Raw genomic sequence first — 27125 nt, forward strand, 5'->3', positions numbered from 1 at the left:
CCTTGTTATGCATGGTGGCCCTTGCTCTCTGTAGTGTTACTAGCAGTGAAATAGACATTCCCATCCATGACTTGCGACTTGAGACTTATCAATACAATAGGCAGTAGCCCAACACAGAGTTCCCCATGCTTGGCGGGCTTAAGAATGCATCTTGTTCTCCATCATTTCTGACCCACAATGTCACATGCAAGTAGTTATAGTGACAAGGTTATACTAAGCCGTTTGCCTCGTCCGAATCCACCCTGATTGTTAAATTTAGTTCGGGCGGCCATAACTTTGGGTCACCTCAGCACGAACACCGTCTTGGGTCCGCGCGCGACATGGGAACCACTGAGATTTTTTTCTGTGATTCTGAATCCTCTATTATGACAAGAAAGATACACAATGAGAAGACTCATGAGTCATACGGGCCCCAGAGAATTTTCTTTTATTTTATCGTTTGAATGCTTGACTCCGTGTGAATCTCACAAGTGGGGGGTGGCCCTGCGATGGAGACCGTCTTCCTCCATGGATGCAGCCGCGGCGAGGGGCTTGACCCACCTTCTCCTTTCCACGAATTTCAACAAAGCAGTTGGATTTCTTCCCGTCATGATGGATTGCCGAAGCTGGGAATCTATTCTGCTGCACCGGCCTCGGTCACTGTACCTGCAATCTCGAACGCATGGCGTGCTAGTTTCTAACACGGAGGTCCTCTTTGGCTTTTGACCGAGCAATGTTCAAGCCTGAGGCTTCAATGGCTGGTCAGGCAAGGGTAAAAGCACAAAAGGAGAGAGGACTTCATCTCGGGACTTCATTGTCAGCTGGGGGTTTGATCTTCGAATCAAGTCTCGAGATAGCAGGAATGTAAAACCTAGGATAGTCAGAAGAAGAAATTTTTACTCAAAGATTGGGGTTTTGATCACTGAATCAAGCCTGAGGGCAGCAAGAATGTGAAACCTAGAAGAGTCAGAAGAAGAATCTTTTAATCAAAAGCAGGGGTTTCTTGATTCAGATGACAGCAGGAGTTGAGACCTAGAAGAGTAAGGAGATTCTTTCGATTAAAGAGAGTGGAAGAAGTGAGAAGGACAAGTAAGAGATCACTCAGAAAGACAGGAGAAAGAAAACACTCAGAAATATCAGAGAAATACCACATTCTCAAAGACCTCAGAAAGTGTGCATGTCGAAGATAAGGCGCACCTCGCTTTCCCTGTCACCCTCACCAGAAGGGAAGGGTAAAGCATCAAGCAGATCTGTTGTGACCGTCAAAGTGGTAAACAGCTCTGGTAAGTCTGGGGATCTGAGCGAAGACAAGCTCCTCCCTGGAGATATAGTTGAACAGGTGCTTGTTGCATCAGATGACTTGCACTTAAGTGCACCATTCGCAGGTGGTAAAGCCGGCCTTCAGCGGGAGCTTCGCCGGCTGCACAGTGCAGGACAAACTCTTCTAGGCATCAAAGTTAGGAGAGGACCACAGAGGATGGTCACCATGAGAGCCTTAATTGTGCTGGAGGATTCAACAATGCTGAAGAAGAAACAATATGCTTTGAGATCACTTACTGACCCAAGCCATGTGGTGATCTTTGTGGATTCGAGTGAGGAAGAGTGCTTGGCTCTGGAAGGCATGTCTCTCATGCTTTACGAGCCTGCCTGTATAGTGAGCAGCACTCCATAGCCTCTTTTTTCATTTTAAGGACACATGAGTCTGTACATCACATGTTTGTTTTTCCTGCCTTATCATTTTTACTGCAATCATGTCATACACACTGTTCATGCTCAAAGGGGACATTGCCTTGTGTTACTTTCTAGGATTCTGACCCTGTACAATCTTTTATGTTTTTTTGTTGAATCTAATTGCAGAGCTGTGGTGTGCACGTCTAGCATCACATTTGGCAGTCACACAGTTGTCAGAGATATCGGTTTCTTATCAGTGGGAGGAGAAGATGAAGCAAGTTCATCCTGGGGGAGTTGGCATGATCTACTCTATGTTGGTTGTTCCTTATGCACCTGAGACTTCTGGTTTACCTCAGTACAATAATTTGGAGGACACAGTTGCACGAGCCATGGCATGGTTATGGGCTTCCCAAATTTCGGGAGTACCTATAAATTTTCTTAACATCCAGACAGAGCCACTACTCACAAAGGTCCACCATCATTATGATTTCAAGATGCCTGTTTAATGCTCTCAGTCAATGTGCATTATGTGAGTACTGTGTGCAGACTAGCAAAAACCTCCACATATTCTCTAGGTGACTTATGAGATTGTTGTAGCAGGTGTCTGGGCAAGAAGCGTCAAGCAGGAGTGTGAGTGCAAGCTCAAGTGGAAACCTAGCAAGCATAGTGAATGCTGGCATCTATGGCTTTGAGGACTATCATGGCATTGATATAGGTGTTGTGAGGGCTGTGAGAGTGTGGTACGTGCCAAACTTTGCAGAAGTTTCTATAACATTAATGCCTGAAAAAGATGAGACTCGGTTGGGGGTGGGCATCAGCAGAACAGAGGAGGTAAAGTTTTCAATTCTCACTTTAAAAAGGTGTTTGATGTCTTCACTTAAGCATGTTCTGATAAACTTGGCAAAAAATAGGGTTTCTGTCATGTGTCCATGGTGGAAGAAGGGACTTGTGCGGACCGTGCTGGGCTGCGGGACCTCCTAATGGCAGCCCAGGCCTCACAGAAGCTGCTAGTGGTTGCACGTCTAGCAGGCGAGAAGGTAACACCATGGCTCATCTCATCAGCTGGGCAAATCCACTGCTTCGACACATCCTCCATCAGCCACAAGCTCTTGGCATATCGAGTTGCTCGCCATCCTGTACACCTCCACCTCATGGCTTTGGAGAGTGCCATCGCATCTGCCCTTGAATCTTCTCAGGAGTTTGAAGGCATGACCGCTCTGTCATCTGAAGAGTCTGATCATGGTTCTGGTCTTCTCTCCGAGTGGAGTGGCAGCACAAAAGTTCTTTGAGGAAAGTTAATCACAAAGGCATTACTAAGTTCAGTCAAGATTCATAGTGTCCTGCCCATTACTATTGTATACATAAATTATAAGGATGTGAATTCCTAGCTAAGCAGGATCCACTGTCTTGCAAGTTGATTGTATTCTGTAACATAGGATGTTACAATGGAAGTGTGTTCTGAGCATAAAAATTTGTCGTCTTTGCTAAGATTACATGGATGCTGATGTTTGGGATTAAGGGATTATAATTATTCTTATCTGAAAGTGCAGAGCAATATTGCAAATTGTCTCATGCACCGCTACATGGATAGCATTTTCATTTATATAAAGTAGCTCGACATAGTGACTGTTAGTTCTCTTTTTAATCAGCAAGCATGCTCTACTGACACCATGCACTTCCGTTCAGAGTACTGACTACTGTGCAAAATGATAGGCTGGTGGACTCATCAAAATGGTGATATGAAGGATTGTAATGTACATAAGAAGGTTGAATTGCGGTCTTAGGGGGTTTTCCGCTTGTTAAACAGCTTGTTTGAAGTTTTGTTTGCTCACAATTACCCATTTAATTATGCTTGCAAACAAAAGATATGGATTATCAAAGCTTTGAATGAAGAGATACTTTCTGTCATACAAATTAATCAGCAAGCATGATTTACTGACACCATGCATCTCCATTCAGAGTACTGACTACTGTGCAAAATGATAGGCTGGTGGACCCATCAAAATTGTGATATGGAGTAGGATTGTAATGTACATAAGAAGGTTGGATTGCCCTTTTTTGGGGCGCTTATTTGGAGTTTTTGTTTGCTTATTATTACCCCTTTGATTATGCTTGCAAACAAAAGATATTGACTATATTAAAGCTTTGAATGAAATGAGACTGTTTGTTATACAAATTGAGTCTCATTTTAATGCTACCTTCATTGTGAAGGCTTACTGGTGTGGGTACATGGAGAGAGGAATGAGCCCAGTTACCCGGTACTAATGGGGTAGTGATCTCCTTTAATAGAGTGGTTTTTGAATGTATCTGTTTGCAGACCAATCAAACATCTCCATATCAGAGGTATCACGGCAAAGTGACCTTTATAATATATTTCCTTAGTAGCCTTAGCTTCATGAGATAATAAAAAAGGCAGCACCCATAAACAAATTATGAGCCCTCATGTGTGCAGTGTTTCAAAGAGTCACTCTCACCATTTACAGTGGCAGCTATTGAGAAAGTATAGAAACACACTTCAAACACATGATGATGACAGTGCTAACATTTCTCATGTTGGTGGGCTGTGAAAGGCTAATTGGCAAGGTCCTACCAAGGGACCTAGTGCCCTTTTATCTTCTATCATGAGTTTGTTCTTGCCTAGTCAAAAGTTTAAATATTTGTATCTTTTTACTTTTTTTGCCAATCTCATAAAGCAAATGTTAATGCATATCTTTGAGTGTCCATCATCTTACTTGTGCAAGTACATGGACCTAAAATGGCCATTAAGTCAAGACTTCCAACTATACCCTCATGTAGCATACCTTTTAGAATTATTTTTTGATTAAAGTGGCTAAAAGTAGAGGTATAGATTCGTTAAAAAAAAAAAAAGGTATCATACTACCTTGGATAAACCAATTACTTGGACATGGTTGGATCATCTCAATTGCAAAAAGCTATTCAAACTCCCTATAAACTTGATCATTAGACTTGTTGATTGTCATGTTGATTATGATATTTACTCTATGGGCACAAGCAATTAGTATTATGTGTAATCTAAGGTGCATGTGCATGCATTCTAGTTTGAAAGTCTACTTGAACCGGACCAATAGTAGGTTGATGGGCTTCTTCTAATATGGACTAGTCATGGTTAGAGATAACTTTCGGTACTATGATTTTGGTATCTTCCTATAGTAATGGAGGATCATTTGCGATTAGAGTCATAGGTTGTGTATCGTTGAAGGATTTTTTAATAGATCATTATGGAATGAATTTGCCAATGAGGAGGAATGCCCAATTTGAATGCTTTGTCATTGATGTTGTTTACTATATGAAATGGCTTGTAATATATTGGATTTATTTAATTTTAGGATACCTTTTAATGGAATTTAATCTCATATTTTCAATACAAAGCCAAAAACATTTTTCTTGAATGTAGTAGCCTTCCATCTCTTGTTGGCACAAGTCACATATCTTAATTGAGATTGTTTTATCATGTAAAGCATTTCTTTTAAAATTTTAATATGGTTACTAGCTAAAGCATGAATTGCTAGGATATCAATTGTGAAGAACTTGCCATAGACAATTTCATAGGATACTTTACCAATACTTGAATGAGGAGTGTTATTGTAGGAAAACTATAAGATAGAGAGATTTTGATGCCAATGATTTGGATGATCGATAGTGTAAGATCTAAGAAGGTCAAGGATAATGCTATTAGTTGTTTAAGTTTGGGCATTACCTTGAAAATTGGGTGAAATCCATCTTAGAACTTAGGGTTCTCAAACAATGCTACCCAAAAGTTGTCACCATCACAGTAAAAAGAAATGAGTTTTAAAAATTGATGATGCGAGAATTGTATTAGTGAACTACTTAGCAACTTGAGGTGGTGTGGTCAACATCTATTTGGAGAGAACAAAATAAAATTGTTTACTATACATTTATATGTTATAATCCAGATCATGTCATATAGTATATTTAGTAGGTAAATTAGTAATGAAGTCCACATAATTTGTTCTCATGGGTCATTAGGTACAAATAGTGATAGTAGTAGACCATAGAACTTACCATGATGATGTTTAATCTTTTGATGAACAAAACACTAAAAATGAACTTAGTAATTTCATACTTTTATTAATGGCAAGCTCAATTACCTTCTAAGAATAGGATCTCACTTGCTTATACTCATCACCCAAGCTATAGATTTGGTTCCTTGAGAGGTGATGTTGGTGCACTCGGAAGAAATATTTGCACATGGTGTCCCCTTGGTACCCTAAAATTGGTAAGGTATGGAAAGAGAGCTCTATCCTCTTATCTTGTACATTCACTAGAGCTACTTGTGCCTACAACTTCCATACATGGAGGGTGTAGTCATTTGGGATTTGTACAACAACATTGGATGGCCACCAAACTATTTTTAAAAATGCAATCAAGTTGCTGCCCTAGTGGTAAGCCCCTTATTTTATTAACTTGCAAACCCAAGTTCAAATCTCACAATCTTTAGACATGAGGTAAACAAATTGTCACCCCTTTGTTATTGCAACACCTAGTTTATGATAAAGAATGCATGATAGTTTTGTTACATAAGAAATAATAATACCTTGACCCTTTGTTGCATGCTTGTAAAAATGTTCAGAAGTGCCTTTTCATGTTCACATTTTTTGCCGTAGTCATGGATGGAAAATTGAATGTGTACTATGTGATTGCATTTGGGCCCACCATAGTACAAGGTGGGGCTAACTTGTCGGGCAAACTCCATTAATAACCTACAAGTCTAATGCTTTAACCATCTAGACATATGTGACACATGTATAAAAATAATAATTCAATAAGATAAACAAGGATCTCTATAGCCATCTTAGCTAGCACCTGTATGTGAACCAAGCCTTATTTCTATATCTCATCAATTTTAGCAACCCTAAAAAGTGGGGCATTTTCATGAGAACCAAAAGAGCTTTTTGTAACTTGTGGAGGAAAAGCGTATGATTGCATAGAAGAGGAGCTTCTCCTAGTAGTATGACCTCTGGGGGAAAGCCTTTGCTTTGCAACTACCACTCCAGGGAGATGAAAAGTAGCTCAAAGCAAGGGAGATGAAGAACCATCTACGAATATGAAGAAGGCATATGCCACGAGTAGCCAAAATTTGAGTGGCAGGTCCAGTTTTTTCTATAGATCACCAAGTACTCAATGCAACTAGAGTGGTGACTATCCCCTCTTGAACATCTTTGTTGTCTCTCATTGTAACTAAGGTTGGTGCGCTTAGAGAGGGGGAGGTAGAGGTAGGGGATGATTGCAATAGTAGGCACACATTATTGGGGATGAGAGAGAGAGAGAGAGAGAGAGAGAGAGAGAGAGAGAGAGAGAGAGAGAGAGAGAGAGAGAGAGAGAGAGAGAGAGAGAGAGAGAGAGAGAGAGAGAGAGAGAGAGAGAGAGAGAGAGAGAGAGAGAGAGAGAGAGAGAGAGAGAATAAAGAAAGTTGTATTAAGGTTCTGTGCTTCAAAGGCACATAGGACAAAGAGACACACATTAAAATTTTAGTTACATTCTACTTTGGGGTGCCATTGGCATAAATAAAAGAAAATCCAATTGGTAACACTAGACTAATACATCACAAGCCTACATCGACACAATGCTTAGGGTCTGTAAACTCCTTTATAATAGCTTTTTTTCCTTGATAGAGTTTCCATTTGCCCTCTTTCCTAGTCACGTTCATCTTGGTGGTTTCATCTGGTCTTACTTTGAGCTGTGATGGTGTAAGTTCATTTATGGACCACATTTTGGTTCTCTTGAAATATTTTCATTGCTTTGATGCTTCAACTCTTTGTGGTACATCTCCAAACTCCAAAGTTGATTATTCCCTTACTTGATGATACTCCATGGTGGCATCCAATCAAACCCTTTGTCCTCTAATATTGCCCTAGTTTGATCTCTAGCTTATATGACTTTGAACATGCTTGGTTGTCCTTATTATTTAGTTCCTCTTGTGTTTCTTCAATGTATTTTTTAGGGAGGCATCTTAGACATGCATGGGATGCAATCTTGTTTTGTAATGTAGTTTCATTGATGACTAGTTGAAAAGATAGTGTCGTTGGTTATACCTCAATTATTTACTTGTCTGCTTGTTTTGATTCCTTCTACCCCTTCTCTTAAACTTTGGTTGAAATTTTGTTGACTTAATCTTGAATATTCCTATTAGTTTTAGCCACCTCCATTGCCAAATTTTCCCTAGGTTCTCCTAAGTGCATAAGCACTTTGGCAAGTGAGTCCTTCAAGACCACATTCTCTGCTTCCAAGTTACAAACTCGTTGACATAGTTGTTTCTCCCATGCATGTGGGCTTGGTCTTCATGTTGGCTTGGGTTGTGTTTCTAGGACCATTGGAGTCTTTGGGTATATCTCACTATTAAGGAAAAAGATCAAGTCTAGAACCATAGGGGGAGGGGATGGAAAAGGTTGGAAAAACTTCTTATGTTTTTGAATAGATCTTTATGTGAGGGGAAGATAGATTGTGACAAAAAAAAAGTAAAAATGTGGAAATGTTAGAGAAGTAGATATGTTCAAGAGAGAGAGAGAGAGAGAGAGAGAGAGAGAGAGAGAGAGAGAGAGAGAGAGAGAGAGAGAGAGAGAGAGAGAGAGAGAGAGAGAGAGAGAGAGAGAGAGAGAGAGAGAGAGAGAGAGAGAGAGAGAGAGAGAGAGAGAGAGAGAGAGAGAGAGAGAGAGAGTTGTATTAATGTCCTTTTAGATGTCTGAAAGGCATATAGGACCACAAAGATACAAAAATCAAAGTTCTTAATTACAATCCACTTCAAGAAGCCAATGGCATACCCATGTCAAGGTGCCATTAGTACAAAAAAGAAAACTAATTAACACCATCAAAGGGGCATGGAGTGCAAAGGAAGCTAAATACTGCCCAATATGTTGAAGGCCAATGATAAATTGGAAGTTAATAATGAGCATAAATACATAAAATAGAGAAATAATATTTTGAATTGTATACCAAATTGGAAGGTAGAATAGGACAAATGACTTTCATTTGTCCACCCATTTTCTCCTATGACTTTGATGGTGATTTGGATCAATCTTGGATAAATAACACCCATATATATATATATGAGCACTAATATCATTGGATATGTTGGATCCACTTTCCTAAAATTTGTCCAATTTGAGATTTGATGTCCCATTAAGGGCTTGCCTAATATGTAGGTGATATACTATGATTGTTTCTTTAGATCCCAACAAAAAAGCCAAAAGCACATGCAATAGAGTTATCAAGTAAGGGTAAAAGTATTGAAGGTATAAAAACAAAGAATAATATTTTCTTGTTTCTGATATTTAGGATAGCTTGTCTAAGAAAAGACACATGATGTCTCATTTTGTTAATTAAAAGGAAATTTCAAGTTCAATTAGTTTTGCATGGTCAACCTTCATTATTGATCTTGAAGTAGATAATCATGACTCTTAATATGTGAATAACGGAATTGTAAGGATTAGGAAAATGTGCAAAGAAATTCACTTGAACTTGCCAAAAGAACTATGCCTTTGGTATAGCTAATGTTTCTTTCTTGCTATTTTCACAATTGGTATTGCTACAAAATCCAATAAGCATGACCACTTGGAAGTCAATAGGAAACAATAATAGCTTTTTATGAATGTATAGTTCACAAACTTACATGATTGCCATACAATGCTTTGGTAAGGAATTGGCACAATTCTCTTAGTTTACAATTATAGGGGTTGTCCTTCCCCTCCCCTATTCACTAAAACGTAGGTCATCTAATTACATTCAATTTCAAGTGTAAGTACCGGATGAACTTGGTTTTTCACCAACACACATTTTTCCAAAAGTGTGTATAATTTCTACATTCTCTTCCCTTGATCAAATTCAATGAGTATTTTCTTAGTATATTTTCAAATGGGATTGTGAAAAAAGTAATAGGAAAAACCAATTTAAAAAAGAGAATATCTCTTATGAATATGTGATGTCCAGAATTATATGCATGCCATAAAATATATAGGGTGGAGAGTTGACACAATTGTAAGTAATTTTTTAAAATTAGGGATTGTGCCCTCCCTCGATGCACACCATCTTCATACATATACTTCAAGTCTAAGCATAGTTCACGAACCCGGTTTTGTGTTGATACTCATTTCCTTACAATCATGCCTCGAGGGTCAGGGGGGTTCACTACATGTAAACCCTCTATATTGATGTGTTCAAGGAATATTTAAAAATACCTTTATTTGTGGATTTTTTCTAAATAAAATGCACTCATTTTCTATTCAATATGTGAATAACCCCTTTATATGATGGCACCCTTTTGTACATAAAAAATCTGTAAGACAGAGGTATTTTAAAAATCCATTTTTTTGAACCCATGTGATATACTTACAAATTTATGAGTGAAAAAACCTAGAGGTGTTAAGAATCATGCACAACTCCTTCCTTTGCTTTTCTTTCTCTAACTTACTGTTTTATTGACTCACTTGCACCTTGGCATCATCCACTTTTTTTTTTTGGTTGGTTTCTTCTTTGGTCCCCAAGAGGAGAAAACTAGTCCAAGTAAATTGGGATCCATATCATAAAAATAAGGAGAGAAGACACTAGGCAAATACTAAAGCTCCAATGGGATAGAGTTGAATAAGGAAAGAGGTGAAGAACTTACTTTATTTTTCCATATTGAGGAAATGCACTATGATGATAACTATAATGGTGACACAACCTTGGCCATAATAGGTCTCCATTGATGCTTTCTCAGCTCCTTTTACTATCATTAAGGGGCCATGAAGAGGGACAAGTAAGCAAAGTGAGAAGCTCCTACTACTATAGAATTATATTTATCACGATATTTTACCAAAAGTTACTATTTTGGATTTTATTTATTTGTTGCATGATTCATGACTTATCACATGAGGCATGCACATGTGATGCTAGTCACATTATGCTTGGTAGATAGACAGAAGGATACTAATGTGTGTTGCTTTGTGATGAACAAATAATTAGAGTGTACATGTGATACTGGTTGCATTATGCCTAGCAAATAGACATAAGGATACTAATGTGTGTTGTGGTTGTGGTGATTAGATAATTAGATGGAGCAAGTGTAATTATTATTTTTGGAGTGTGCAATTTTATGTGTGGAATTTATGTGCTCTACAACGTGGAAAAATATAATCGAAAGCATTATTTTTTATATGCACCTATTAGTGCAAGGCCTTTGCATGTGTTGCTGCATAATATATTTATTTTTATGTATTTATTTGGAAAGATAAAATACTATTTTTGTAAAGCTCTTAGAATAGAGTGTATTTTAATTTGCACAAAAGCAAGCCGTGCAAAGTGGGAAAAAGCAAGGAACACAACAATGATGCTTTCAATGTATTTTAGGTACAAAAGCTTAGGGAGGTGCTTACTCATGCACAGGGGGAGATTATATCCAATCTTGTTTTGTGCAAGCTTTTGGTGTTTTCTTCTCTTATGCTATTTTTTCACATCCTAGTTTATTTTCAAATATTGTCTATCTTAATGCCATTCTTCTTGGAGTACATTAGGAAAAATTTGGAGTCACTTTTGGGCCTTGTAAGAATTGCTATATCATTGTCCTATTAAAAAAGGAATCCCACAGATAACTATATCCATTGTACCTCAAAATTATATCATATAACTTATAATTGGAAAGTCTTGATGATGAGTGGATTCTAACACATCAACCCTTGATAAATTTGGAGTTTATATTCTCAAGTTATGGTCTCTCGACTAAAAAGTAACCTCAAAAGCTTCATAATGATAGCCTCATCCTCATTTTTCCTTATGGAATATTCCCTAGAATCCTAAAGAGCTTAAAAGGCCCAAAGTGAGTCCAATTCTTCCCTAATGCTTTACTTTGAAAGTGTGAACTCCTTGATCAATGTGTAATTACTTCACCTCCTTGGTGTTTTAAGAGAAAATTTAGTACGGAAAAGGAAATGTGATACAATCAATGTGCCTACCTAAACAAAAGTCAATAGTATGTCTTTTAGTAGCTCACTGAGAATAATCAAGGCTACTACCACCTGAAACTTGTCAGAATAATTGGACATTCATAATCTTGAGCTACTCGAGACAATCCTATAGGGGAAGCTCTACCTCAATCCCACAAGTATTGACCTGAAAATGAGAACCTAAGTTATATGATATAGTCTCCTATCAGCCCCCTAGCGTCAGCTTTCGACTTCTGAGACGTGACTCCATTGCTATCATCCCTCAAGCTGAAGCAAACCATTACTGCACTTGGCTCAAATAGAGTGAGAAATGAGGGGGAACAATGCATGTCAGCCCCTCTATCCATATGGTAAAGTCTCAACTCCGGTGCCCTAAAATGGCACTGGTTGGATTTTAATGATACTAGCCTAGAATAGTCAATGCTTGGCTCTTCCTAGACATGCCTAATCTAATACTTAAATTGTGATAGAAGCCTCTTACCAAACTGAGACCACCTTGTCTCTTTGCCTTTGGCAAGACCCACTAGCTACCCATCCCAACACAATTCAATTTGACACATAGAAATTAGCTTCATTAATTAGCCTTTTAAAACAATGTTTATTTATACATTGACACAAATACAATTTCAAACAGTCTTTGAAACAAAGTTGCAACCAATATATTTATCTACACCTTCTCCAAGGTGCAATGCTATGTTGGCATTTTTTCCATTACACTAGGGTATCTTAAGTACGTGGATACTCATGCATGAGCACAATCCACCAGTCTATGCTTATCTAGCGTCAGGGCCTTCCGAAAAGACTATCTCGGGCTTGCAAGGGTTAGGCTAGTGCTCGACGCTCGAGGAATTTACAGCCACAACCGCCTAGTACTCTCAGTACGTCCTACTTTAACATGCCTTAAAGGAGACTTCTCGCATCTAGGGTGTCAGAGAGAGAACTAGAGAGAGAGAAAGAGGAGAGAGAAAGACTGCAGAGGAGAGAGAAAGACTGCAGGAAGAGAGAGAAATAGAGTGACGAGGAGAGAGAAAGACTAGAATTGGAGAGAGAAAGACAGGAAAGATGAAGAAGCCATGGAAGCTTGGAGCAAGATGGGAGAGAAAGATTGTAATTGTATTGATATGTTCAAAAGATATGAAAAATTACAACTTCTCTCCTTATATACCAGTGTCAGTGTGACATGGCATATTATTAGCATTCTAAGTATTCCCAGCTTCTTACAATCCATCCCTTCCCAAAAGTTTTTGTCCCCAAAAACAAAACTAGAAAGAGCTAAAGAAAAGATGGATGGAACAGAGTACTACTCTGTTTTTACAGCTTTACAAATAGGGAATGAGTGAAGAATTATCATTACAAGGGCTGAATTTGAAGTACGGAAAGTGGACCCTGCTATATACATGGTTTGAAGAACTTTAGAAGCCATTGGAGCCATAAAATCTTCAACAAATAGTTCCAGAAGAAAGTAGACAGCTTGCTGAAATAACAGTCCCTGCTGGACCAAATCAGCCATAACTTTTGATAGAAGTGTCCAAATGAAATGTACCACATATCAAAACGAAGCTCTTGAAGAGTACTTTAAGCTCATGTAGATAGCTCAATTCTGAAAATGAAGTACGACAAAAACTGTTCTAAAACAGCGTGCTGTCCTGAACCAGTCTGCACCAATACTAGCTCCAAAAACAGTAGGCTTCAGCCACCAATGTATCCTTCAAGTATGGATACTCATCCAATATTGAATCAGGTCTCCAAGAAGCCTCTTCAGAGGGTAAACCTCTCCATTTAATCAAATATTCCAGAATAGAACGTGATCAAAGCTTCTTTTCACGCTGACCTATAACAGCCTCTGGGATGTACTGAACGATACCATCTTCATCAATAGGTGGCAGCTCATCAACTAAATCCACTGGATCACCATAATAGGGCTTGAGCTGACTAACATGGAAGACGTTATGAATCTTTGTAGAAGAGGGAAGCTCTAGTCTGTATGCCAAATCTCCAATCCGCTTAAGGATCCTGTAAGGGCCATAGAATCTGTGGGCAAGCTTATTACTGGATCCATCTTTCAATGTAGAATACTTGGATTTGGGCACCTTCAACAAAACCAACTCACCTTCCTGGAACTCTAAAGGCCTCCTCTTCTCATCAGCATACATCTTCATCTGATCTTGAGCCTTCCTTAGATTCACCTTGCATTGCTGAAGAAGGGTCTGCATTCTATCCAACTCTTCCTTCCCATGAGGGTTGATCTTTTCATTAAAAATGACTGTGGGTAGGGGCACCTTGTAACCATACAAAGCCTCAAAGGGTGAAACTCCTATGCTCGCATGAGTGGAATTATTATAGGCAAACTCAGCCAGGTGTAACCAAGAATCCCATGAGGTTTGGACATCATAGCAAAAATGGCGAAGATAAGTCTCCAACCATTTATTAACTCTCTCTGTCTGTCCATCAGTTTGGGGATGATAAGCCGTAGATGGAGCCAACTTGGTACCCATAGATGTAAATACCGCTTGCCAAAAGTTACTCATAAACTTTGAGTCCCTATCATGGACAATCACCTGCGGTAATCCATGCAATCTGAAAATATGCTCCATAAACTGGTTGGCCACCTGAGAAGCAGTAAACTGAATTTTTGTTGGGATAAAATGAGCTGCTTTGGTGAGTCTGTCAACCACCACATAAATGCTATTCCACCCCTTCTTGGTAGTAGGTAAGCCAGTGATAAAGTCCATAGTAATATGAGTCCATTTACCCATAGGAATAGGCAATGGCTGCAATAAACCTCCTGGCTTATGGGTGCTATCCTTATTTTGCTGACAAGGCATACACTTCATAACGAAGTCCTTGACATCTTTCCACAGTCCTTTCCAATAAAAGCTCTTGCTGATCCTGTCATAAGTCTTGAAAACTCCCAAGTGTCCAGCTAAAGGCGAAGAATGCATCTCCTCCATAATTTTTCGCTTGAAGGAAGAAGTAGAGGGAATAACAATCTTGCCCTTCCACCAAATAAGACCATTTTTAAGCTGGTAGTGCGAGTTTTCTTCCATGAGACCTTGCTGTAATTTCTGAAAGATTTGGCTGAATTCCTCATCTAAGAGATATGCCTCTTGTAGCTCTTCAATCCAATCACTATGTAATTCCGTCATGGCTGATACTTTGCAGGCCCACATACGAGAGAGAGAATCAGCCACTATGTTATCTTTGCCCCTTGTATGAGTGATGTCAAAGTCATAATTTTGTAATGTTGCTACCCATCGTCGTTGCTTTGGAGTAAGATTTGACTGAGTAAGGAAATACTTGAGTACGCGATGATCACTATGTACTCTGAATCGGCTGCCATATAAGTAATGGTGCCATTTCTTGATTGCATGCAGAATAGCCAACATTTCCTGATCATAAACATTCATGGCCATCTCCTTATCAGTAAGCTTACGGCTTTCAAATGCAATTACTCCATGCTCCTGAAGCAAAACAGCCCCAATGCCACGGCCACTAGCATCACATTGTATAGTAAACTCTTTAGAGAAATCCGGGCATACAAGAATAGGAGCGGAGGTAAGTAATTCCTTTAACTGGTTGAAGCTGCTATCTGCAAGAGAATCCCAAAAGAAAGCCTCTTTCTTCAACCTGTCAGTTAAAGGGGCTGCAATTGCCGCATAATGCTTTATAAATCTGCGATAGAATGAAGATAGACCAAGAAAACCTCTAAGAGAGGTAGTAGTAGTAGGCGTTGGCCAATCTTTTATGCATTGCACCTTCTTGGGATCAGCCTGTATTCCTTTTTCACTGACTATATGTCCCAAGTATTCCACTTCAGTCTGCATGAAAGAACACTTCTTCTCCTTAGCAAAAAGCCTATGATGTCTCAACACATCAAAAACCTTCCTCATATGCGACAAATGATCCTGAAAAGTCTTGCTGTAGATCAAAATGTCGTCGAAGAATACCAAGACAAACTGAAAGAGGAAAGGTTGTAGAATCTTATTCATCAGGCTTTGAAAGGTAGCTGGAGCGTTTGTAAGGCCGAATGGCATCACCAAGAAATGGTAAAGCCCACGATCAGTCCTAAAAGCAGTCTTGACCTCATCACCCTCTCTCATGCGAATCTGATGATACCCTGATCTCAAATCAATCTTCGTGAAGAATCGAGCCCCCTTAAGCTCATCAAGCAAATCATCTATCCTGGGTATAGGATACCTGTTCTTTACTGTTATCTTGTTAAGATCCCTGTAGTCAATGCACATTCTGAAAGATCCATCTTTCTTTTTGACTAACAGGACTGGGGATGCATACGGTGAAGAACTTGGTTCAATGAATCCCATTTCAAGAAGCTCTTTGATTTGCTTGGCTACTTCCTCTCGTTCACATTTTGATAGTCTGTAAGGTGGCTTATTGATCGTCTTTGAGTTGGGTTCCAAATCAATGGGGTGATCCACCGCTCTCTTAGGAGGCAATGAAGTAGGTACTTCAAATAAATCTCTATACTCCTCAAGAAGAGCTGTCAAGGCTGGATGGTTTGCTGAATTATTGGGCTGATCCTGTGTTTCTTTGTTCAAATGCAATACAAATATCTGTGAGCGCTTCTTGTACTCTTTCTTGAGTTGTTGAATGGTGATAAGCTGAAAATCAGATCTACTAGGGATCCCCTGTAAACGGATGAGCTGTCCATTGGAGAAAAACTCCATATATAACTGTGAGAAATCCATAGTAATCCTGCCTAAGGTCATCAACCAGTCACAACCAAGTACAATATCTATGGGCCCCATTTCCAAAGTGATCAGGTTTACTTTGACTTCAAAATTTTCAGCCATCTGCAAAGAAACCTGTGGACAAATCTGTGTGCTGATTTCCTCTTCACCATTAGCCACTTGTACTCTAATGGGCTGCTGTAAGTCGGTGGGAACACAATTCAACTTGTACAAAATGGATTTATTGACAAAACTGTGGGTACTGCCACTATCTATCAGGATGAACACTGGCTTTCCACATATGCTTCCCTTCATACGAAGTGTATTAGGGTTCTTAGATCCCGTCCAAGCATCCATAGAGATAGAACAATTAGTGGCAGCAGGCAACTCATTACAAAATCCACCAGGATCAAATGGGATATCACCGCCTGGATCAAAAGGAAAAGAGTCAGATGGATCATAAAAGTACTCATGTCCACCATCATCCTCGAAATCTTCATTTTCAGCATTGATTGGGACTGCATTCACTTCATCTATGTCATTTTCAAGGTCCTCAAGAACTAGCATACTCTGAATTTTTGGCTTGGCATTTTTGTATACACACTTTGAAGCATGGTCAGGAGTATACTTTTCTCCACACTTGAAGCATAAGCCTTTGTCCTTTCTTTCCTTATAAAGATCCATGGGAATATTTCTGAAATTTGTATTGGCTGAAGTAGACTTAGGCTTATTGTCACCTTGCTTAAATTCAACTTTTGGACTGTTTGCTGTCCTGAAATTGCCTTGAAGCCTAGAAGCATTAAATGGGGGATAAGTTGGTATCCGTAAACTCCCATTAGGCATATGGTTGCTGCCATAATTGTTACCAACTTGCCCTTGCTTTAAAACAGTCCTTGGCTGTCCATAACTTGGCTGAAATGAAGACTCTTTCCTATACTTCCTTCCAAAGCGCTCTGCAAGCTCAATAGCCTTGAAAAGTGAAGTAGGATTTTGCGCCATAACATCAGCTGACAAGGATGGTTCCAAACCATACATGAACTTGTGTAACTTGGCCTCATCACTGATATTTTCCACATACATGGTCAAGTTGAGGAATTGGTTTGTATAATCTCTTACACTTAGGCTCCTTTGTTCCAAGTTATACCATCTTCGTTCTAACTTCTCTTTTTCAAGAGGTGAAACAAAGACTTCAGCCATAAGTGCCTTGAAAGCTTCCCAATTCTCAATAAGTACATTCTCTTTCTTGATATACCTCCACCAAGTGTGAGCAAATCCTTCTAAGTGGAGGGAGGCAAAATGTATCTTCATGTCATCAGTTTTAGGAAATATGTCAAAATAAGACTCCATCTTAGAAGTCCATTCCTCTAATTCTGATGGTGAAGATGACTGGCCATTGAATTTGGATAAAACAATTTTATCCTTGAACTCTCTATCATGGAAAGGTTGCTGTCCCAAAACTGGCTGATCGGAATTTCTAAGTACAGAACCCCCAAAATGAGATTGAAATCTTCCAACAGGTGGCTGAGAATTACCCTGTAATCTTCCTGTTGGTAAAGCACTCCTAGGATGCTGAGTATGCAGTCCAAAAGCTTGAGTATTAGCGCCGTTCAAACTGCCCAAATAATCATCATGCCTTTGTGAAGCTTCTCCTACTTCATACTGACTATTGGGAATACCTCTTCTTCCAATGATTCCATCTCCATAACCATTTTGGTTGGATGGCTGAAGTGGGACTGAAGGGTCATTGTTTGAACAAGCCTTCTCATTAGCTTCTTTTGATCCTGTTTGCGATGGCATCAATTGAGAAAATTTTGCCATAAGCTGAGCATTTTTATTCTACTAATTTATCAATGGAAGCCTTGGTTTGGGTAGTTGATTCCATCAACTTATCAAGCGTAGACTTCGTTTGTCCATGAGATAAAACCATTTGTTCCATTGTAGACTTTGTTTGACCAAATGATAAAATCATATGCTCCATTACTGACAAAATAGCTTCATGACGTTCCTTATGTCTTAGTTCATGGGCACACAAAGCGTCATTGAGAATACTAATCTCTCCTTGTTGAGGCTCTTCAGGGTTCTCTTGAAGTGTGCTTTCCATCATAGAATCCCTGATTTGCTGTGCATAGTCCTCCTGGACCTTATTTTTGCCTTTATGCCCTGCCATACTAATGCAGTCCTGCAGTACCCCCTGTCAGTAAAACGGCTATAACTTTGGCTAGAAAACTCCGATTGCAAAACTTTTTTGTGCGAATCGAAGCTTACAATGCCCTCTTCGAGATGAGCTATAGCACGCTATAACAGGTTTAGGACAGAAAATTCTGTAACTGACTTTCAGAGTCTGAACTGTCCAGTCCTGCACCCTGTTTAGACCTGTAAGTGCCCTGTTTTGACCCTGTAATGCAAGAAAGTAACCTCCAAAGGCTACCAAACCCTGCAAAGGGGTATATAGGACCTGTGGGTACCCTGTAGTACCTGCACCTGTACTTCAGTATCAAAGGGTGTACCTGTATCCACCTGTAAATACCCTGTGGGTAACCTGAAAATGCCCTGTTTTACCCTGTTTTACTCCAATAGGTACTTGAGTCGTTGGAAAGTCTTCAATCTTCAATTCTCCACTCGCTGTACCTGTGTGAGGGATAAAACGGCAGGACGGGCTCCCTACACGGGCTCCGAATCACCGGGAGGTGGGCAAAGTTCCCCCCGGGTCGGTTGGTTGCACCCCTTCGGGATCTTCGATAGTGAGGGAGGGTCACCTCTCTTTTGTCCCACTATCTCCCCCGGCATCCACCTTTTTCCTCGGTGGGAATATCAACATGGCAGAGGCTAGTGTACTAAGCAATCAGCATGATATGCATTTGGAAAATATTCATTCAGCCTTTCATGAGATGCAATTGATTGAGATAAAAGAACTTGAGATGGAAGAAGGGTTTTACCTATGCAATTCAGTGACTCACTGATTGCTAGTACTTACCCTTTACAATTTTCCAATTTAGGCAAAAGAGAATCAACCAATCAATTGGATTAGAGTAAGCAAAGGAATCAATGAATGTATTCAGTCCATAGGATTCAAATGTTATGCTGAAATCTCAGATTGAGGCCCTTCATTCACTGATTGAAGCTAATATGCATTAGACAAGCATTGCATTCATGAATAGATGAATTCAAGCAAAGGTTGGCTGAGAATTTGATGAAAATGTTCAATTCTTTAATCTCTCAGTCAAATGGCTTAAGCTCAGCAATTGGATTAATGAGAGAGATTAAAAATTGAAGAGAAATACCTTGACATGGCTGAAAATAACTTGCCAAATGCTTGATAGGGCTCCCGGTTGTCCAATGTTAGCAAAATAATCCAAGAAGCTTGCTTATCTGATGGTAGAGACCAATCTTGAGGCTTCAAATGCTTGAAATTGAAGCATTAAACCCGTTTCCCCCAAATTTTTGCTCCATTGAAGCTCTTGATCTTCAATCTTAAGCCATCCCGTGCTTAATCCTTGCAATTTGTTGAAGAATCCTTGCTGAGATGATTCCACGGGCCAAAAGGATGAAGAATCTTCAAGAAATTGTCAAGAAATGGAAGCTTGGGCTGAAGCTTTCATGGCTGCCCATGGACTGTTCACCTAGGGTTCAAGAGAGCTGAGGAATCTTCAAATGTTGCTAAGAATCTCAATGTAGCTGAAGATTAATGCCTGGAATGGATGAAGAAGAGTGCCAAGGCTGAGGGGAAGCAAGCTTGGAGCAGGGCAGGGCTGGAATCAGCCCGAAAATTGCGCCGCAATTTTCGGGGCTGTTCCTGGCCTGAATGCTTGCTCAATCTTGAGCAAGTAGGTGCTCAACTTGAAGCTCATGCTGAAAGGCTTCTATTCCAGATGATTGTTGGTCAGGAAGATCAGAGGTAAGAGAGATATGAGCAGATCTTGGGGCTGAACCTCCATGGAACCTGCAGGAATTTCCAGGAAAGGGGAAAGAGAAACCCCTCTTTTCAAAGTAACCACAGTTTGTTCTCAAACTAAGCCCGGTTAACCATTCTTTACCCTAGTTACCTCCATTTTTGCATAAAATTTGATGACGTCCAGCCATTTAAGCCTTTACCCGCCATATCTGACCTTGGATAACTCCAGATGTAGTCATTGCTAACTGTAGTTGTCCTGCAGCACTCCACTAATCACTGTCTTGTACCATTTTTGTCTGAAATTGGTTTTGAAATAGGAAAATGAGAGTGAAAATGGAAGAAAATAATGGATCAAAGACTGAAGCTCTGATACCACTTGTCAGAGAGAGAACTAGAGAGAGAGAAAGAGGAGAGAGAAAGACTGCAGAGGAGAGAGAAAGACTGCAGGAAGAGAGAGAAATAGAGTGACGAGGAGAGAGAAAGACTAGAATTGGAGAGAGAAAGACAGGAAAGATGAAGAAGCCATGGAAGCTTGGAGCAAGATGGGAGAGAAAGATTGTAATTGTATTGATATGTTCAAAAGATATGAAAAATTACAACTTCTCTCCTTATATACCAGTGTCAGTGTGACATGGCATATTATTAGCATTCTAAGTATTCCCAGCTTCTTACATAGGGTTACTCCTAGCACCTCTTTTTGCAGACAAATCTAGCCTCTTGTGGTGAAGGGATCTGCCACTAGGCTTGGGGGAGACCTAGGGTATATCCAAGAACTTGCTCATATGGGCACAATATCTCTTTTCTAAAATCTACAAACAAGGCAATAAGCCTATTCTCAACTAGAAAATCGTCCTTTTCCAAGCAACAAGCATGTCTTAAAACATTTCATCAAAACCAAAATTTTTTAAGAGAAGATCCTTAAAGTGTAATCAAGTAAAGCAATACATGACATTTTCCCTAGTGTTTAGGATGCAATACTTCTCAAACCCTCTTCATACTTTTCAAAGGTTGTAAGTTTTTCTTTAAATGATGCAACACTTTAGCATACAACACATTAACATGCATGAGCCATGCATTATCTTTTACCCCTAGTAGTTTCATCCTTTAAGGGATAATCATGATTAGTTCCTAATGGACAATTCATTTTCGTATTCTAAGGATGTTGTAAGTTGGGATTCCCTCCTAAATGTGTAATAATTTAAGAATAGTCAAGGATGGACTGAAACTACTCTTTACCCTTCATTGTTGCAAGTAGTAACAATAGCTAACTAATCATTCAATCAATCTATCTATTTAATCAAAACTACGTTAAATCTATTCAATGGTGCTTGAGTAGAAGTTGGTGCGGATGGGACTTCATTCATATGTGCAACCTTTTGTCCTGCTCCAACTCTTCATCACTTTGGGGCCATTGTAGCAAGAAAACTTCTTCTAATATGTTCTTTGTTCAGACCCTTGTAGCACCTCTAAATCTATATGACTTGAAGTAAAACTCTCTCTCTAATGCCCTCTCTTCCCACACACTCTCTCTCATTACCTCTTCCTCTAGCTCATTTTCTATCACCGTCTTCTTCTTCTCTCTCTCTCTCCTCTAACTCTCATTATCTCTTCTCTCTCTCTCTCTATCTCTCACTGGCACTATCTCCTACTCTCTCTCTATCACTATCTCCTTCTGCTTCTCTCTCTCTCTCTCTCTCTCTCTCTACCTCTTTTGTGTGTGTGTGTGTGTGTGCGCGCGCACACATGTGTATCTAATAGTGTGATAGGCAAATGGAAGACAATCATATGTAATAGCTTAAGCTCTACAGCTTATATAGCCTTTGGCTAACTCATCATCAAGCATGCTTTGCTTGTCATGTACAAGCTTTAGGATACAGATGTGCTCTACGAGCTTTGTATACACTACTTTCAGGATCAATAGAGATGATTGTGGCATAGGTGATGATGTAGATGTGTGGTTATAGTACCTTTTGATGTTGATAATGAATGACTCTGATGATGCGATGATGAAAATTGGGTGGGATGATACAATAGTGCTAAACTTTTATACAATAGTGCTAAACTTTTTATTAACCTTTAATTATTTTAATAAGGTTATTACATTCTTTTCCCTTAGAGGAATCGAGGTGTCCTCATCTCTAGAGATATTGGGGCTATTGTTTTCATATGATAATTTTGAACATATGACTTGTGGGTAAGGACCTACCTTGCTTGTATTGTGCTACAAGCAGTCAGATTTCAATATGATACTATGAATTGAGATAGATTATTGCAATGTATGGTGTTGAATCCAAAAATAGAAAGACCCATTATAAGTATAAGGCTTATTGCATACTTCTAGGGCTTCTACTCATCTTCAAAGGGTATAGTGAGCTCTATATCTTTATGATTATTTGATTCTTGTAATAAAAAAATGCAAAACTTGTACAACTTCGCTTCTTTGTTGGTTCCTCATCTTCTTGATCTAGTTCATGGCAATCGTGTTGGATATACCCTAGCTCATTGCAATGGAAACATCAAGGAGTGGGTGATTTCTTAGGATGTATTCTAACTCTTTGCACTTGTGGCACCTCTTCCTAGGGTTCTTTGGATCATTAGTGTCTATCTTGGAGTAAATTGGGAGATAATTATCTTCAAGACATTATCCTATATTTGAACCGATCAAAGCGTGGTGCTTAGGAGAGGATCTTGAAGGGTCGCATACATTCCAACTGAGTATGCAAGGGAGGGTTTAACCCTTGGCAAAACTTGGACCCCTGTTGAGTGATATCCATAGCTAGAGTATACTTTTGGAGGGTTAAAAATTGGGAGCAATATGCCTCTCGGCTCAACCTTATAGCTGGCAAAGATCAAAGAACTCATTCATCTTCCAGGCATGATAGGAAGGCGGAAGATACCTCCCACACACAAGTTCTTTTTATGTGTTCCCATATAGTAGTAGTTTTTGAGACTTTAGTGTCTCTACACTAGTATTTCCACTAGAGACGCATTTCCCCTAGTAGCTTTAGTTTGTCCATCATGTCTTATTTAGGGATACTCGTCCCTATGTTTCAAAAATAGTATTCCATAGACTCAATCCAAACTTCCATGTTTGTTTCCACGTCCTTCCCTTCCCTATCAAATTCTAGAGGTCTGATTTTCTTGAGAAGATATAATTCTCTTACAGCTTGATAGGATCAATGAAAATTTCAATATCTTGATTTTTAATACATAAGGAGCTAGTGTAATACGTGTCATAAAGCTTACCCATGTTTCAACTTAAGATTTTAAGGACTATAGTTTTTACACATGTTGGAGGGAGAAAACCATTTTTTATTCAAATTATTTTCAGTAGACAAATGCATTACATCATGATGAGGGTTGTATTATGGAGGTCTACCCATGGAAGTCCAATACACCAATAGTATGATAGCAAGGAGGCTTGGTAAAGACTTCTCGGATTCTATATTTGAAAGGAAGGTTTGGGTAGCCTTCTTTACAATAATTTTCACAACGTGGAACTCTATTAATCAGAATAACTCGGATAACTTGCTCATAGACATTGCACTTTTGTTGGATTTGTCCTCTATCTATGTGGATGGTAGGGTTTGATTTAGATTCTTCCAAAATAAATAAATATATAACCTTAAGACTTTCCATCCATTGATTTCACTTTAGGTTCATTTGGATGTAAGAAAGACAATTAGTATTAATGATGTAGTATATGCCTTCACATGTCCATTGTCTTTTACACCAGGGTATTCCACCATAAAGTGAAGACGGATTGTAAATTCGAAGAATGAATTGATTTCTCATGTTTTGAAGTTTAGAGAGTGCATGGAAAATGTGAACATATCCCAAAATACCAAGAATTTTTGCCATGTTTCATCACTCTAATCCAAAATTTATTAAGCATTAGTGATACAAAGAATTTATTCTCTAGTTACTCTTATTTAATTGTAACAACTTGCAACAATATCTAGATTCACACCAAATTTTTTTCACTTTGATACTAGGTAGAACGTGCCTACCTAAAAGAACATCGATAGAATGTATTTTAGTCCTAGTTCATGCAAGTACTATTAACTGCTCTAGCTGAATAGCAATTGAAAAGTTGCTTATCTTTTATGATGCATCTGGTGGCCTCGAATAGGGTTCTATTCTTCCATTCTGATACACCATTTTGCTAAGGTATATAGTGGCAAGTAAAATTCCTTCTTATCTTGTGTTTTGGAATGTCTTATCTAAATTCTTTACCTTTTTTTAAATCTGTGTAGTTGCAAGTACGTTGCCTTCTTATTCTAGGTTTTAGGACATTGGATGAATTCTTCGAATAAGAACTATCCTCCATTATCTAACCTAAGTAGCTTGACTCTTCTACTTGTCATAGTCTCAACCATAATATAAAAGTGCTTGAAAATTTCAAATATTTCACCTTTAGCCTTCATGAAGAATACCTAAGAAAAACTTGAAAAGTGCTAATGTAGTTTGTATGTTTGATTGAAGCTATATTGGCTAATCTACATAGATATGCATGGATGGGATCAAGGAATTACTTTGATCTACTTGTAGTTATTGAAAACCTAGTTCTTGGGACTAATTTCCAATGCAACATGCTTCACAAACTTTGATAATCCTTTGTAGTGATGGTATGCCCAAAGGGATGCCTTGAGACCTCAATATAAAGATAATTTTGAAGTTCAAGTGTCCATACCTTTTATGTGATGTCTCACTCTTAAGAATACAAAATAATCAAGGAAAATACAAAGGATTTGCGAGATTTCCTTTCATTCTACAAAGATGGAAAAAATCATTGGACCTCATGTAACATGGTATACAATTTAGTGCTATTGCGGAGGAATTGTGCATAACAACTTGAGTTTTCCACCACATGTATTGATAATGAACCTTATTCTTCCAAAATGAGGATTTGCAACAAATACCTCATGGAATACATACTCACTAAACAACTCATGGCTAGAGATGTAAATGACCTTTAGATAAAAGGAGTTCACAAAACTATAATGAAGATGCAAAAAGCACTAGTCTAGAATCCCAATGTGAGCTCCTTTGAGCCCAAAAAGATGGTCATAGGCTTCACAAGTGCATGCACTAGGGTGATCAATGTGTGATTAGGACTCGTTGCTAATGCATCGCTAGTCCTAGGATGATCATAGGCTTCACAAGTGCATTCACTAGGGTGATCAATGTGGGATTAGGACTCTTTGTTAATGCATTGCTAGTCCTAGAATTTGTCACATTTTTAGAAAGAGTTGCCACTACACAAGAGTAGTTGTACATAGGAGGATCTAGGAAATAGTAGAGAGAGAGAGAGAGAGAGCAAAAAGAATAAGTTAAAAGAAGGTAAAGGGAGTCAGAAATGCAAGAAACAAGAATTCAAACTTCTAGTAAAGAACAAAGTAGGCAACACAAAAGCATGAAAAGTAGAGAGGAGAACAAGAAAAGTTAATCTAGCTCATATTCTGATGATGGAGACACCCTTAAGGAATGAGCAATAGCTTTTGATGCTAAGAAGAAGAGTCAAAAGAAAGGAAAAATAATAGAGACAAAGATGAAGGAACACACTCAAAATATTCAAAGGACTATTTTGTAGTCATTTGTTGAGCAACGAGAGGAAATTGGCCACACACTTGTTCAACAATTTCAAGCAACTCTAATAGAGAAGGGGAAAGGTAGCTCGAGCAAGGGAAAATAAAAGACTCTTGAGAGCTCATAAAGCCTTGACCTAGAAGTGCTTCAGTAGTTACTATATCAGATACAAGGCATGCAAAACAAAATCACCAACTTGGAGAAGATTAGACCACTAAAGGAGCCAAACCCACTTCGCAAAGCTAAGGAATATTGCTAGGCATAATCCACATTAGGCTCACAAGAACATGGCCTGATCCTAAAGGAGATTAGACCACTAAAGGACCCAAACCCACTTCGCAAAGCTAAGGAATATTGCTAGGCATAATCCACATTAGGCTCACAAGAACATGGCCTGATACTAAAGGAGATTAGACCACTAAAGGACCCAAACCCACTTCGCAAAGCTAAGGAATATTGCTAGGCATAATCCACATTAGGCTCACAAGAACATGGCCTGATACTAAGCGTAATGGGGAAATTGGACACCCTAGAATTACTATGTGAGGAATTTAGAAGGGATAAAATGGAAATGCTTCACAGTAAACAAGAGCTCCATGACAAATTAAGAGATACTTTGGAGACCTACCAATGGTTTATGGTACAAGCCAATCATCATCTACTACTATAAGACCTCAAGCTCAACTAAGAGAAAAAGACTTGGTAGTAGAAGCAAAAAGTGCAAGCTCAAATGGCAAAACTTGAGAATGTAGTTAGATAAAGAAATGGCTAAGATAGCTCTATACAAAAAAGGAACTAAGAATGAAGTAATGAAAAACTAATGGAAAGAATTTCAGAGACAACTAACAAGCCCACTAATAATTGATACTAGTGTGCACTAGTTTGCATCAGACTATTGACACATCTCATTGATGCAATCACTCAAACTGAGAATGAAGTAAAGAAAAACTTGGGGGAAGCATTGAGGAGTTTGAAAACAAAAATAGACACAGCTCTCCAACTCTAAATTTGGAACCAAGTGGGATGAGGCATACCATAGTGTTAATGAAAATCTCGTCAAGAAAACTCGACATTTGCTAAGAGTTGCAAACCCTAGCCTCAAAGAGAACTGGTATTAGCAAGTTGCCACCTCTTTGTACTTGCCATTGATATGTACTCAAACCATATTGGTCCAAAGTAACAATGCTTTTGTCAATGCAGAATTGTCTCATGCTAGGAGTGGGGCTCCAAGATGGGGGATGTTTTGAATGAGGAGAGAGTATACACATTGGCATCCTCAAAGATAAATGAGGTAGATCGTGTAAGGATATTGAAGGCCATGGAGAGTTGTGATATGAAAATTTAAACATT

At 38.9% G+C, this 27125-nt stretch overlaps 1 protein-coding gene across 1 annotated transcript; it reads left to right on the plus strand.

Annotated features, from left to right (window-relative positions):
* Positions 1 to 440: 440 nt before the first annotated feature.
* LOC148021734 (uncharacterized) lies at positions 441 to 3215 on the plus strand. Its single transcript, XM_087697251.1, has 4 exons — positions 441 to 1598; positions 1837 to 2120; positions 2251 to 2481; positions 2562 to 3215. Exons 1-4 carry the CDS (start codon positions 1157 to 1159, stop codon positions 2937 to 2939), a joined length of 1335 nt encoding a protein of 444 aa, XP_087553377.1. The 5' UTR covers positions 441 to 1156; the 3' UTR covers positions 2940 to 3215.
* The last annotated feature ends 23910 nt before the right edge of the window (positions 3216 to 27125 follow it).

Source organism: Lygodium microphyllum, chromosome 17 (assembly GCF_053477565.2).
Source record: "Lygodium microphyllum isolate KBCC chromosome 17, Lygodium_microphyllum_v1.1.10, whole genome shotgun sequence".
NCBI lineage: Eukaryota > Viridiplantae > Streptophyta > Polypodiopsida > Schizaeales > Lygodiaceae > Lygodium > Lygodium microphyllum.

Excerpts from the sequence above, each read along its gene's own strand:
- LOC148021734 (XM_087697251.1), top strand. The coding sequence starts at position 1,157 with ATGTCGAAGATAAGGCGCACCTCGCTTTCCCTGTCACCCTCACCAGAA. Across the intron at positions 2,121-2,250 it reads CAGAGCCACTACTCACAAAG|GTGTCTGGGCAAGAAGCGTC; the intron begins GTCCACCATCAT and ends TTGTTGTAGCAG. Across the intron at positions 2,482-2,561 it reads GCATCAGCAGAACAGAGGAG|GGTTTCTGTCATGTGTCCAT; the intron begins GTAAAGTTTTCA and ends GGCAAAAAATAG.